Below are 16196 nucleotides of genomic sequence, written 5' to 3' on the forward strand. Positions count from 1 at the left end.
ATATACCAAGCTGATAAAAATTTCTAATTGGGAATTTAAAAATTATTTTTCTCAAATGTAACCTTCAATATCATATAATGGTAAATATGAACTGAACATTATAATAAAGGTTCATTCTGGCAAAATTTTTTCACATTACAGAGATGAAACAGTAAGCATAAATTATATTAAACTTTAAAACACTCTGAATTGAACTAATCAGTTTATTTATGAAGTAAGCAAACGTATAAATCCCCCAGCTATCCATTTTACAACCCCTTTAATAAAAATACCACCTTAGGAAACAAATCAATTTCAAAAGAGCCAATCTACTAAGTGTACTCTACTCTAAGGACTTAAAGACACTGCTGTTCAGGGTATAAACAGAAGAAACCAAACTTTCAGGATAATGAGGGAGATAATATCAGGCTGATAATGAATATGCTAAAGATTGCAAAGAAGAGGTTAGAAAAGTAACTCAACAGAATCGGGGGGTACACTGTTGGATTCAGGAGAGCAGCAGATGGAGGAAAAGGGGGGCATTCATTCATTTTGCCTTAGAGGAAGAAGTTAAAATAGACAAAGTGGAATACACAAAGTGACAAAAGCACAGAGGAGGAGTAAGGCTGTTAAAAGACCATGGAAGGTGGGCAATGAGAAGGCATGAAGCGTAAGATACAGAAATACACAGGGGAAAAGACATTTATAATAAACAAAAGATATAACATTGCCAGTATTTTGTGTCAGCTTCCCAAATATATAGTATTTGGTGGCCTGCCTGTGGGCCAATTTCCCCTTTGTGGGCCAGAAATGTTGAGGACAAAAACAACGGAAAATCTCAAAAAGCCAGGCAAGAGCCTGTAACTCCTTAGAACTGTACAATAGTATAAGAGCCAAAGTGGTGATGGGAGGGTATGCTGTTTCCAAAAGCTATTATATTAAGTTAAAGGATGACACCATTAAATAAAAATCTTCTGAACTTATATTCAGAAATAAAGCAGCTGCTCTACTTCTTCAAATCATTGGGCTCAAGGGTAGGGGATCTTGGGTTTTATCTGGTCAGAACCCAATTTCACTTGGCAGAAAAAGCCACTAGGACACTACAGGATATGGGAACACAGCTTCAGCGATGATTTCAAGTTCTGTCTGCTGTTGCGTACCAGAATCAAGGTAAGAGAAGACAAGAGTATGTGGTGAGGAATGGCCACAGTGAAAGTACCCCCAGCCCTCATATATTAAAACTAAAAATCATGTATTACACTTTTTAAAAGCAGGAATACAAGAAAAATCATCTACGGTGCCACCTTTACAGTTAATTGTCGGCATTTTGATATAATCGCTATGTTCTTCTAAAATATTTTTATTAAAAAAAAAGGACCTTCATTGTAAAACCAACTCCACTTTAGGTTATTTGTATGTTCAATGAGCTTAGCTGAAGTAGTCTGATTAAAGTAGTTTAGCTGGAAAGATAGGAGTACCGTGATAGTCTTGAATAGAAGTGGTCATTATGTAAACACTTATGTTCAACATTAAACATTCAGACCTATTTTTCCAGTGAGGAAAAATGTATTACACAAAATGGATTATTACCGGGAAAAAAAGGAGACATAATGACATAAATTCAAAATTGTTATAACTGATGAGTGTGAAGCTTATCATATATCCTTGGCTCTTTTAAAGCCCAGATGGCAGTCTGCATTTTCCATTTCAGTTTCTTTCCCAGAACAGGTTAATGGCTCCCCAAATGCAAAGACAAAAGAATATTTGAATTCATTCCTGTTCAGATGGCAATGTTCTTCCATCCATTCATTCCAGCCCTCTTAAAAACTGCATTATTGCAGGAAGAATGGATTTATAAGTAACTTGTTCACTCTTAAAGAAAACTTGTATAAAATTCACTTTTTCAGTAGACACTGAGCTCAATTATACAAATAAAGCACTATACTAAATACTCGGGGGGTCTCTGCCCCCCAGAAGCATGCAACCAGGTTTAAGATCCAGCCAAGACAACGGACTACAGAGCAGAATGACTGCGTGCATGCTAGGACAAGCAGGGCTGTGGCACAGGAGACACCCAGCGTGCAGATGGCAGAACTAGGAGGACTGGCTCTTGAGCGAAGCCTAGGACCAGTAGGACTTCTCCACCTCAAAAAGGAGAGTAAAAAGTTTAGAATTAATCAGCGTAAAGAGCACCCTGTAATTTTTTGATGTATTAATGCTTTAAGTTTACAAAAAATAGAGCATACCTTCTCGCTGAGCTCTGTGAGGTGCCACGGTAAGTCCGTCCTGAGGTATTGGGGCTTGCTCTATTAAACTGCTCTCGTTATTTTGCATGTAATCACCATGAGCAGAGTTGTTCTAGATGAGAAAGAGGGAGATATGTTAACTTACACCATGGACTAAGAGTAATAATCACAGATTTAGGTCTTCCCGTTTTACTAACAACCATTTCAGTGGCAATTTTTAGAGATCCGATAGGCGACTGCACACTACGGGCACAAAGGCACAGTGTCGGAGCCGCAAGCAGAAGACGAACACTCTATTATAAAGTATTGACTGTCCTAGCTTTCTTGGGACACAGAAAATTGCTTAACACTACACAGAGTTGCCAATGATGTCAGTTCTGAACCAGAATCAAAGGAACACATAACAACAAATGGTGTCCTTTACACTAATCCCCCATAGGGAATGGCATGTGTACTTTTTACAAGAATCACCACACCATTTTTTTTTTTTTTTGAGACAGAGTCTCGCTCTGAGGGACATTCTCTTATTTCTTTTTGTTAAGGCCTATGAGGTTTTATTTTTCTGTGCATTTATGAGGTTGATAGGAAGTGCTGTTTATCTTCTGAAGGGAGGTACGTTTGTTAAGTTTGGTGTTGTATGTACACCACATTCATGTAAAAATTGGAAGATGATGATTTGGTCATGACCTGGGGGCATTTTTTTTTTTTTTTTTTTGAGACGGAATCTTGCTCTGTTGCCCAGGATGGAGTGCAGTGGCCGGATCTCAGCTCACTGCAAGCTCCGCCTCCCGGGTTCACGCCATTCTCCTGCCTCAGCCTCCCGAGTAGCTGGGACTACAGGCGCCCGCCACCTCGCCCAGTTGTTTTTTGTATTTTTTAGTAGAGATGGGGTTTCACCGGGTTAGCCAGGATGGTCTCGATCTTCTGACCTCGTGATCCGCCCGTCTCGGCCTCCCAAAGTGCTGGGATTACAGGCTTGAGCCACCGCGCCCGGCTCACCACACCATTTTTATTCATTGTTTGGGTTTAATAACAGTCTAAAATGATGCTTTGTTAGGAAAAAGTCTTAAGAAAGGTATCATCAATATATGCCAAGGATTTCTAAACAAGAATATGTATGGACAGGGAGTTTACCATTAAGGTTCAGTCATCTAACAGCAACTGGGTGCTCTAAACCTAACTGAGTTTGCTCAGCCAGTCACTAGTGAACTGGAGTAACCTTGACTCTTAGATCTGCTGCTTGGAGTAATAAAGCGGATGTCAAACTTACACACAGCTCGCCAGAAATCAAGGACTGTCAGGTACAAACTGTTACAACATCATATTGATTAAGTAAAAATAAATAAATAGCCTTATGACAGTTTTTTATTACCACTGGCACCTTATTCCCTCCCGTTATGTATGTGCAGAATCTCAAAACACTACTCATATCAAAATCACCTCAGTTTTAAGAATCAATTATGATTTTACAAATCTGTAGTAAATATACATTAATATGTTTTTCTGTAAAAAAATTAGGCAAATAGAAGACCCTAGGCTCCCCATAAATCTCAATTTAAAAATATTTTGTTCTGCTGTGTAATTATGCATCCTGACCCAACAGTAAGTATGAATTGCTGTATTTATGAGAATAGAGCACATTATATACTTTTGGGAGCTAAACTTCTGCCTTCTTGTCTCTATTTAGAAACCCAAGGAAACAAAGACTGTCTACCTAGAACCATTTAATAAGGAGAGTATAGACCTCTTAAGTCAACATCCAACTTCTGAAACACTTAGCCTCATGGCCTTTACCAATTTTCACTGTGACTCGTTTTTAAAAATGCAGATATGAATTCTTTTAATAACAAAACCACACATATCCTAACCCACCCCATATATTTTATTACAAAGTGTAAAACCACATTTACCTATGAGAGATTCTGCTTCTCAAAAATTTTAATATTGCTGTAAATACTTTAAAAAACAAAGAAAATAAAGTGCTATATAATCTTCTCAAACAGTTGTGTTAACTGGAAGAAGCTTGGGTGAATAGGTTAACCTTTTTTTTTTTTTTGAGACACGGTCTCTCTCCATTGCTCAGGCTGAAGTACAGTGGCATGATCATAGCTCACTGCAGCCTCAAATTCCTGGCTTCAAGTGATCCTCTCAACTCAGCATCCCAAAGTGCTGGGATTACCGGTGTGAGTCATTGTACCTGGCTGGTCAACCATTTCTTAAAGCGAAATATTTCTCTACATTGTTCATATGTAGTTCACAAATTTAAAGCAATACTTTCAAATGTAAGCTAATGCAAAATATGCAAAAAAATGTTTTCATTAGTGAGATGCACAATAAGATACCACTTTATACCCATTAGGATGACTGTTATTTAAAAAGACAGTGTTGGCAAGAATGTGAAAAAAATGGAACCCTTACACATTGATGGTGGAAACGAAAATAATATAACTACTGCTGAAGACAGTCAGTCAGTTCCTCAAAATATTAAACACAGAATTATTTTATGATCCAGCAATTCCACTTCTAAGATATACCCAAAGGAACCAAAAGCAGAAATGCAAACATAATCTGTACACCAGTGTTCACAGCAGTTATTCACAACAGCCACAAGGTGGAAATAACTCCAAATCCATCAATGGATGAACAGATAAACAAAATATGGTGTACACATACAATTACCTATGATTCAGCCTTAAAAAGGAATGCAGTTTTGATACATAACAGAATTTGGATGAATCCTGAAGAGAGTATGCTAGGTGAAATAAGTCAGACCCAAAAGAACAAATACAGCATGAGTCTACTTATATGAGATACCTAGAATAGTTTAAAGAAAGTAGAATAGTGGCTAGGTGTGGTAGCTCACACCTGTAATCCCAGCACTTTGGGAGGCTAAGGTGGGAGGATCACATAAGGCAAGTAGTTGAAGACCAGACTGGGCAACATTGCAAGATCCTATCTTTACAAAATATATATATTTTTTAATTAGCCAGAAGTGGTGGTATGTGCCTGTAGTCTTCTGTACTCTCAGTTACTTGGGAGGCTGAGATGGGAGGACTGCTTGGGCCCAGGAGTTCGAGGCTACAGTGACCCATGATCGTGACACTGCACTTCAGCCTGGGCAATAGGGCAAGACCCTGTCTCTAAAGCAAACCAAGTAGAATAGTAGTTACCAGGTAGTGGAGGGAATAGGGTGTTATTTTTTGAATGAGTACAGAATTTCTGTTTGGGATGATAGAATGTTTGGAGACGGTGATGACTCACGACAATGGGAATGTACTTAATGCTGCTGAACTGTACACTCAAAAGGAGATAAAATGAGAATTTTATGCTATGTATTTTACATCACAATAAAAACTAAAAACAGAAGTGATCACACTGCCTCCACAAACATTAAATTGAAGCAACTGTATGAAAGTAGTTTGCTTCACAATCAAAATCTCATTTTTGAAGTCTGAAGTTAACTTTATGAACCCAATGTAACAACCAAGAAGTAGCCTCCTGTTTAATAACCTAGGGAGAAAAATGAAGTTTGAGTTTCTATCCAAAGTCCTAAGTTCATCATCCCACGAAATATCTACTAATTAAATGTTTCTTTTCTCCTCCAAGTCTCAGCACGTATCAATGCTATAAAATCACATAGACTAAGTTTAGAAGCTATTACTAAACTCACTCATGTAACGCTGCAAGAGCTGGAGATGAGAATTAGGCCGTTCGGCAGCCCCAGTGGTGGGTGGCTGCTCGGCGACGCTGTCTGCCCTGCACTCCCTCTTTACTTTCCTTAGGGGGAAGGGCAGCATAAAATCTGAGAACTCCTGCTTTAATGGAATCGTATAAAGAGGAATAGAACCCACTTTATCTGTTAAGTTCAGATTCCCATGAAAATGCAGAACAGATGAAATGCCAGAATCAGCATTTTACGAAGACTAGTTGGAAGAAAGCGTCAGGGCCAAGAGAAAAGTGGAGACTTTTTCTCTGCTTGAATCAAGAAAGCAGGGTTTAAAGATTCTAAGCCTGCGAAAATACACACAAGCATACAAAGAACTTCAGTACCAGTGCATTCTCCTTTCTTCACTTGCCTGAGGCAAAGCTGCTTCTGTCCTATTGCTTGCCTGAAGAGCTACTGATAGCACAAACCTACATGGCATGTAGTTCAGGCGGTCTAGATGGTTTTGCCACAGATCCCACGTAGACCCATCACAATTACATACTTCAGATTTCTTAACTGTGGGGACCTTGTGAAACAGCCAAGTAGCTGGACATCCTAAAAACTCTTCTCTGAAAACATACCATTAGAACAAAGGTCATATTTGCCTTTTGTTGCTGTTAACCAAGGTCAAACCACAGATGGAGTTTTAGTTCACCTAACAGTATTCTACATGGTTCTTCTAGTCCCTTGACATAGACTATAAATTTAAAAATCCAAGATATTCCGAATATAATAACAGAGCAGTAAGAGTTTATTTTTTAAAACCAAATTCACTAACTTCTTCTGAAGTTTTCCCAATTGACAAATGAGACTTAGAAAATTAACAGTAGTATCTAATAACATTCTATTAAGCTTCCATGGCAGATTAAAGGTAGTTAAAAATTATTGAATACTCCTCCTGCTGAAAAGTGGAACAAACTCCGCACTCAGTGGATCTAGGCTGGCTTTAGAATGTGCTGGTGGTGACGCTCTTCTAAAGGTAGGTCTTGGGAAGCCTCAGCCTGGGCCTCCTGGACACTTGGGCTTGGAGTACTGAGTCACCACGAGACATGCACTTCTGGCAGTTGCACTTGATGGACAACATGGAGAGAGGAGAGGGGTCTAGAGATGCCATCTGGGCCCCAGCTGCATTCCAGACACCCTAGAACAGAGACAAACTCTTCACTATAGTTATCTGTCTAAATCCCTCACCCACAAAACTGTGAGAGACCGTAATAAGATGGTCATTGTTTTCAGTCACTAAGTTTGGGGGTAATTCTGTTCTTTAAATAGCCAGATTCATAGGTCTCCTCCTTCAGCACCAGCATCTGTACTTCCTTTGCCAACATGCTCTCACTACAGAAGGAAAACATCTTTTAACCCTAGAACTAGGAAGATGATCCAGAAATTGCTATTATCCCTGGGCCAGCAGCCGCCACATCTTTAAATCCCCACACCAGGGTGTTTTGGGGTGAGGTGAAAAGAATGCATGCATGAGTGCACAAGAATCTAGAGAAGTGCACATCTCCTCCCCAGCCCACATCTGACTCTGCCTTCGCTGTCACAGCCTTGCCCCACGAGAGATGAGGGAGGGAGGCCAAGGGGTCCTCAGGAAGGATGTGAGCCTGGGCTCAGAAGCTGGAAGTAACTTCCATGCCTTCTAGTACCTGCAGCAGAGCCACTGCTTCACCCCCAGTGCAAAAACATTCTTAGAACCGTGTAGAAACGTAAGCTTATGGAGCATAAGAAGAATCTACGGCCGTAAGTGATTTACTATAGTGTTGCCAAACACTGCATTAGAACTTGTGTTTCATGCCACTAGTTATTACGGAAAGGGCAATTTCCCCAAACTAATAAAACTACTCAACACTCAATGCCACAACCTCTTTGTATGAGGGATGACCTCTTTCTCAAGCAAATACTCTCAAACATTACAGCATTTGGTTCACACGTGACCACGCTATCTCCCATTTAGGACCACCAGTGAATTTCAATCATTTGATACCCAAGACAAAAATCAACGGTACTACGGGAAACTTCCCAATTGAGACACTTCTAACAAGAAACATAAAAATTCCCCAACATTTATGTTCCAGAGTGTCCACTTCAGTGACCAAAGTTTAGTTATTCTCTTTCCAATCATAAGCAAGGCACTACCCCAATTGTACATCTGACTCACACCACCCCTCAAGTAGATCATAAACTGGAGATCAAACACTGCAGGCTACCTACCATCAACTATGTAGGCAATAAGAAAATAGGTTAATACATGACTCTTCCATCCTACCAAAATGTCACTGCTAGATCTGCCCCAGTTTATGCACCCCACACACAAAAGCTCAATTAACACAGGGAGTAGAAATAATCTGATTTTTTTTTTTAAAGACAGGATTTCCCTCTGTCTCCCAGGCTGGATTGTACAGTAATGCAATCACGACTCACTTCAGCCTTGACTTCTCTGCTCAAGCAATCTTCCCACCTCAGTCTCTTGAGTACCTAGGACTATAGGCATGTACCACCATACCAGGCTTTTTTTTTTTTTTTTTTTTTTTTAGAGATGGGGTCTTGCTATGTTGCCCAGGCTGCAAATAGACTGATTTGGAAGGCATATTAAAGAAGCACAGCCAGTCAGCAACCACCCATTGAAGATTCAATTCAAATCTACACTTGTTCCATGCTTTTTATATAGAGAAACAATTCCTCTTATTTCCAAAATAATTGTGCCTATCCTATATAACTGCAAATATTTTTTATAAAGTAAATACTGGTAAGTACAATTCAAAATAAGACAAAATCACTACCTGATGTACTTAATCTTTTTTTTGAGGCAGAGTTTTGCTCTTGTTGCCCAGGCTGGAGTGCAATGGCACCATCTCGGCTCACTGCAACCTCTGCCTCCCGGGTTCAAGCGATACTCCTGCCTCAGCCTCTGGAGTAACTGGAAATATAGGCATGCACCACCATGCCCGGCTAATTTTTGTATTTTTTAAAATCAGAGACAGGGTTTCACCACGTTGGTCAGGCTGGTCTCGAACTCCTGACCTCAGGTGATCCACCCGCCTCGCCCTCCCAAAGTGCGGGGTTTATAGGCTTCAGCCACTGTGCCCAGCCTCGATATACTTAACCTTAAAGCAGTGTATCATATCGGTATTTTTCTTCGTCTCGCTCTGTCACCCTGGCTGGAGTGCAGTGGCGCAATCTCGGCTCACTGCAACGTCTGCCTCCCGGATTCAAGCGATTCTGCTGCCTCAGCCTCAGGAGTAACTGGGATTACAGGTGCCCACTACATGCCCGGCTAATTTTTGTATTTTTAGTAGAGATGGGTTTCACTATATTTGCCAGGCTGGTCTCAAACTCCTGACCTCAAGTGATCTACCCGCCTCGGCCTCCCAAAGTGCTGGGATTACAGGCATGAGCCACCGCACCCAGCCTAGTATTTTGCAAAGCTATGTATTTTCCAAGTCCAAACACAGGAAATTATGACTGAGCAACTATGACATACACAACGCTGACAAAAAAAAAAAAATGAGACACAATGCCTGAGCCTTTGGGGAACTTAAAATTCTAGTGTGAAAGGTCAACTTTATTTTATTGATTTACTGATTTTTAAGACAGGGTCTCACTCTAGTACCCAGGCTGGAGTGCGGTGGCATGATCTCAGCTCACTGCAGCCTCTGCCTCCAGGGCTCAAGCAATCCTCCTGGGCTCAAGTGATCCTCCTGTCTCAGCTTCGTGAGTAGCTGGACTACAGACATGCACCACCACACCTGGCTAATTTTTGTATTTTTCTATAGAGACTGGGTTTTGCCACGTTGCCCAGGCTGGTCTTGAACTCCTGGGCTCAAGCGATCCACCCGCCTCAGCCTCCCACAGTGCTGGGATGACAAGTATGAGCCACCACACCTGGCCTGAGAGGTCAATCTTAAATGTTAAAAAGACAAAGAATCACAGAAGTACCAAAATTACAATGATATGTGTGCATCTAAAATTCAGTGGCAGCAAATAATCTTTTAAGACTGCCATAGGGACAATTCCAGAAAACACCATACAAGAGACAATGGCATGAGCCCAGCTTGGAATGAAAGGGAGGATATATGAAAAAAGAGTGGGAAGAGGAGACTTTGAGTCTAAAGACTTATTAGAGGTCAGGGTCCATCAGTCACTGAAAGAAAACGTAGTATGATTAAGTGTTGCCTTAGAAAAGTGTATCTGGCAGTAGTATCCAAAATATTGAGGTGGGAAGGCTAAAAAGCAGGGGAATCAGGATGCTACTATAAAAGTTTCAGCATATGTTCTCACTCATAGGTGGGAACTGAACAATGAGAACACTTGGACACAGGAAAGGGAACATCACACACTGGGGCCTGTCATGGGGTGGGGAGACAGGGGAGGGATAGCATTAGGAGATACACCTAATGTAAATGACAAGTTAATGGGTGCAACACACCAACATGGCACATGTATACATATGTAACAAACCTGCACGTCATGCACATGTATCCTAGAACTTAAAGTGTTAAAAAAAAAAAAAAAAGTCTCGGCATAAAGTCCCAACAGAGAATGGTGTCAGGCAAGGATGAGGAAAGTGTCCATTCAGGATGTGATAGGAGAAGACGATTAAGGTCATCAAACAATTCAGAATGACTAGAAACATAATGGTACCATTGAGAGAACTGAGTGAGTCTGGAAGATTTTTAAAAAATCAATCGTGTTCTTTTCATACAGATTCACGTTAGAGTGACAGTTGACATTCAATGAGATATACACCATAAAGGCACACATGTGTGCGCGCGCACACACACACACCCCCCTTCAACTGGCTCCCACTGCAACCTACTGACAACCTATTCTTTTAACATGACCTTCAAGGCCCTCTATAACCCAACCCTACTATCTCTTCAAATGTCTTTCTTTTCCACTTCCTTCTCTCCTTCTTTTTGAGACAGCGTCTCACTCTGTTGCTCAGGCTAGAGTGCAGTGGAACCACCACAGCTCACTGCAGCCTTGACCTCCCAGGCTCAAGTGATCCTCCCACCTCAGCCTCCTGAGTAGTTGGAGCCTCCTGAGTAGTTGGGACTACAGGTACATGACACCACACCCAGCTAATTTTTTTTTTTTTTTTTTTTTTTTTTTACTTTTTGTAGAGATGGGGGTCTAAGTTGACAAGGTTGGCTTCAAACTCTTGGGCTCAAGCGATCCCTCTGCCTCGGCCTCCCAAAGTGTTGAGATTACAGGCGTGAGCCACCACACCTCGCCTAATGTCTATTTTTCTACTCATCCACTGCAACCAAATTGTGCTAATCACTCTATGAATAATACATATATCTCACTCCTGTTTACCAAGCATTTTCATTTACATTAACACATTCACCCTCACAACAATTATATGAAACAGATTAAGAATGATATCCCTACTTTGTACTGGACAATCTGGAATCTGGGAAGACTAAATAATTTGCAAAATGAACTTTTCAAAATATAAATCTGACCTCAACTAAATGACTTCTTGAATGAGCACAAAACACTTCTAATGAGCTAAGGCATTTAGAAAGGAACTAAAGGTCAAATGTTCCCGAGAGCATAGGAAGAACAGAAGGAAGCCAACTGCCCCTGGCCCAGCCAGGCTACACCTGTAACATAAACACCCGATTACGCCCTTCCCTTCTAGATCGACTGTTTACAGAGAAAGGAACCCCAAAATGTCAGTGGATGAATGAGGCTTTTGTGACGAAGAATTCTTTGTAAGTAAAAGAAGTACTGTTACACACAGTCCTCCATAACGAGAAACAGTCAATAAAATAAGTTCAGTCTGCCTTAAGAGTAGTATAGGCCTTTTTGCTTCCCTTTTAAAAAAAAATAAAATTAGCTTAACATTTCTCAAGAGAAAAATATTAAATAAGTTAAAAATTAGCCAGTTTAACAGCTTTTATAAAAAAGGTAAAAAAAAAAAAAAAGTTCTTAATTATTCCATGGATTCTAGTCTGTGCTCTGAACAAAGAATCATGTAACTTAACAAAACTGCAAAACAGTTTTAAGTTATAGAATAGTTTTCTAGCTAAATATGAAAACAGGATAAGGATTTAAGTAGATTACAGCTGCATGAGAATAATCATCTAAATCTAAAACATGCATTTTCTCCATCCCCATCCCCAAATCCAATACAAGGAAAATATCTATTTTAATGTTCCATGATTCATGGAATTCCTTCCTTCGGGTTTATCTGTAGAACACTACATCTTTACAAGTACTAACAAAAATAAAATAACTGCTCCAAATAAATGTGTCTCAAATACCACCTTTTCAATTGCCCGTCCTTCACTAACATCAATCTATTCACAGGGATGGTAACAAAATATACAAAATACTCCACTATAAGGATTTTTATTAGGTAAAAAAAAAAAAAAAAAAAAAAAAAAAAAAAAACCCTATTCCTGAAAACACTGCAGGTTGTGTTAGTGGAAAATATGCAGTGAGCACTAATCTCAAGAAAGGATGCATGTTCAAGACAGTATGTGAATTATTTTACCAATTAATACAATCACCACAACCTCAAAAGTTATGATCCCCATTTTACAGATAACACTGTAAATTATCCCCCATTTTATAGGGAAGACTCGGGATTTAAGTGGCCTGGCTGACAACTATTACAGAGCTAGTGGCAGAGTTGAAACATAAGCCTCCAAGCCTAGGGCTCTACTAAACATGGCTATCATTCTTCAAGGTCTTCTAATAGCTTCTAAGACACTCTTCCTGACCCCCTCGCCACACAAAAAAAATTAAGGCAACACGTATGTACAGTACATGTACAGTTATCCCCCAATACCCATGAGGAATTGGTACCAGAACCTCCCAATACTAAAATCCAAAAGTGCTCCAGTCTGGATATAAAATGGCCTAGTATTTGCATATAACCTATGTACATCCTCCTGTAACTCTAAATAGCTCCAGATTACTTATATCTAATACAACATAAATGCTGTGTAAATAGCTATTATACTGATATTGTTTTGGATTACACGAAAAAAAGTCTGTACGTGTTCAGTACACATGCAATTTTTTCCCTAATATTTTTGATCCATAGTTGGTTGAATCCCCGGATGTAGACACCATGGGTATGTATAAATAAATCACACAAACATATTTTAGTCAACTTGAGAAAAAGAATGTACTTCCTCTCCAAATCCAGCACCCGCTCCCGCCTCCCACCATGATATACATGAGACTTTTTCTGGGTTCTCCTTACCTGGAAAATGACTGCATAGAAAAATGTAACTGGTAAAGGAACTCAGGATTTTAATAATTATTTCCTACTCAAAGAATCACTATTTAACTCTAATAATATTCTAAAAAGCCTCTTCCAAATGACTTTTATAACTGAACTGCTTTTATTCTTTGCTGTAGCCAAACCAACCTAAAATTTCCCATGAAAGACACAGCTGTTTCTGGCCCCCCCTCTCAGTATGTGAGATGCTGTGCCCACTTCTCTACCACCACCATCTACACAAGGCTGAGCTTTCACCTGCAGCTGCTAACATTTATAGAAGACCATGAACCAGACACTACTCTACAGGTAAGAACGTCTTCACTGAATCCTAACACTCCCAGAGTGGCGGGAGGGAAGCCTCAGGCAGCACCCACGGCCCCAACAACACTATTCACTTTAAAATATCAAATAACCCAGCAGCAGGGGCCAGTGAGTTAAATAAAGGTATTTATTAATATTACCAATGAGCATTAGAACTGGTCATTTTAAAAGAGCATCTTTTTTTTTTTTTTTTTTTTTTTTGAGCCTGAGTCTCACTCTGTCACCCAGGCTGGAGCGCAGTGGCGTGATCTCGGCTCACTACAACCTCCGCTTCCCAGGTTCAAGCAGTTCTCCTGTCTCAGCCTCCCATGTAGCTGGCACTACAGGTGCATGCCACCACGCCCAGCTAATTTTTATATTTTTAGTAGAGATAGGGTTTCACCTTGTTGGTCAGGATGGTCTCGAACTCCTGACCTCAGGCGATCCACCTGCCTCGGCCTTCCAAAGTGCTAAATTACAGGTGTGAGCCACTGTGCCTGGCCAAAAAATCATCTCTTTTAGTGCCTCCTACAATAACCGAAATTCTGACAATGAACCTTTTCCCTCTCATTTTCAGTTACTCTCTCACTAGGATTCTGGCGGCCACATCCACATTCAAGTTATCTTGAAGTAGCATCGATTACGTTAAAATTCTTTTAAGAGTTTTCTTCCAGGCCGGGCGCGGTTGCTCAAGCCTGTAATCCCAGCACTTTGAGGAGGCCGAGACGGGCGGATCACAAGGTCAGGAGATCGAGACCATCCTGGCTGACATGGTGAAACCCCGTCTCTACTAAAAAATACAAAAAACTAGCTGGGCGAGGTGGCAGGCGCCTGTAGTCCCAGCTACTCGGGATGCTGAGGCAGGAGAATGGCGTAAACCCGGGAGGCAGAGCTTGCAGTGAGCTGAGATCCGGCCACTGTACTCCAGCCTGGGCGACAGAGTGAGACTCCGTCTCAAAAAAAAAAAAAAAAAAAAAAAGAGTCTTCTTCCAGTATGTTTCCTATATTGCAAAGTTAATCAAAGCACTTGCTCTATCAAGTACAATTTAGCTAACTAAACTAAGCAATGAAAAAGTAACAATTTTGCAAGGTTTTCTTTCTTTCTTTCTTTCTTTTTTTGAGACAAAGTCTCACTCTGTCGCCCAGGCTGGAGGGCAATGGCGCCATCTCGGCTCACTGCAACCTCCGCCTCCCGGGTTCAAGCGATTCTCCTGCCTCAGCCTCCCAAGTAGCTGAGACTACAGGCACGTGCCACCATGCCCGGCTAATATTTTTTGTATTTTTCTTAGTAGAGACAGGGTTTCACCATATTGTCCAGGCTGGTCTCAAACTCCTGAACTTGTGATCCGCCCGACTCGGCCTCCCAAAGTGCTGGAATTACAGGAGTCAGCCACCGCGCCCGGCCGCAAGGTTTTCTTCTTAACTAAATGCACTACTTTTTAGTAAGTGAAGGACCCATGGCTACTTAATTTTTGTGGATTCAAATGATGAACTCAAATATGTTTTGTGAGTTCAAATAACACGAAAACACAGGATGATTTTGTGCCTTAGTATCAAAAGTTTACATTTTTATCTTTCATTCAAACATTAGTACTATTAGCCAAGTAATTAAGCTCTGAAGATCTTGATGACACAATCTCCAGAGAATCGCCATACTGTATTAATCAATAACCACTACTATGATCGTCTACACGTTTTATGCTTCTTATACCTTTGTGTCGCTAGTTGGGGACTAAACCTCCAAAATAAGAATACCCATTTTCCTGAACAGTTAAAGAATGTCTTTAAGTATGCAAACATTGCTTGCCTGTCTTGCTTCCTGTCTTTTCAATGAAACAGCAACAAAACTAGTACCTTTTAAAATACGTATGCATTTTTTGGTTGCTAACACACAATTTATAGTTTGGCTTCCTAATAACAGGAAAACACCCATTTTAAAAACCAAGCGTTTTCAGCTATCCTCTAACTATGTGTCTGTAACTCCGTAACACAGGATTGCAGCAATCACAGAGAGTTCCTAAGACACTATTAATGAGTGTGACTTCACTACTGCTCCCTGGACTATTTGCTGAATTTTGTACAAGTTACTGGCAGTCCACCACAGTTGTGTTAAGAACGTGAGATTTATGTACAAGCCTCCTAAAAACAATGCTGACATTTAAGTTGTAATCCAATGTAATATTTACTATAAAGTAATCCAAATAACAAAGAAAAACTCTGGAAATGTTACTCTTAAAAGTAAAAACATCCTTGTTGAGTTTTCCTGTATTTCCAATGTAACCTAAAAAGTATATTCTACCGGCAACCTGTGGACCTGACCTCAACTATTAACACTGTAACCGTGCCATGTCACTAACAGTTGCTGGGTCCTCAACTTCAAAGCATGTAATATAAAATTGGCATTAAAGACATGTTCTATCTGTAAATGTCACTAGTTTTTAAATTTTTTAATAGACAAGCTGATTCAGTACTGGATACAAGTAAGTCTTGTGAGCCAGGGGCACTATTCTGGGCCAGTATACTATTACTTTAGTAAATAAGAGAATTAAAAGGACACTAACTGTATGTTAACCAATAGTAAGGCTGAAAATACGTCGTTTGGCACACCAAAGATCTTCACTTAGTAGTTAAGAAAAAGAATGACTCCCAATTAAAGTAGCATACTTGTGTCTAAAAGGTTACTTCCGGGGGGGAAAAAACGCTGCCACACAAATTTCCCTTT

The 16196-nt window shown here is 40.2% G+C and overlaps 1 protein-coding gene across 3 annotated transcripts in view; it reads right to left on the reverse strand.

Moving 5' to 3' along the window:
• Positions 1–16196, reverse strand: part of ZCCHC2 (zinc finger CCHC-type containing 2) — a 66103-nt gene that overhangs the window by 46219 nt on the left and 3688 nt on the right. For all 3 annotated transcript variants that reach the window (XR_013408276.1, XM_077975088.1, XM_015122147.3), the window contains exon 2: positions 2226–2337. Coding sequence is in view for 2 of the 3 variants with exons in the window: in XM_077975088.1 (XP_077831214.1) it covers positions 2226–2337 (112 nt within the window). In the remaining variant the exon portion in view is untranslated. The remainder of the gene's footprint in view (positions 1–2225; positions 2338–16196) is intronic.

Source organism: Macaca mulatta, chromosome 18 (genome assembly GCF_049350105.2).
Source record: "Macaca mulatta isolate MMU2019108-1 chromosome 18, T2T-MMU8v2.0, whole genome shotgun sequence".
NCBI lineage: Eukaryota > Metazoa > Chordata > Mammalia > Primates > Cercopithecidae > Macaca > Macaca mulatta.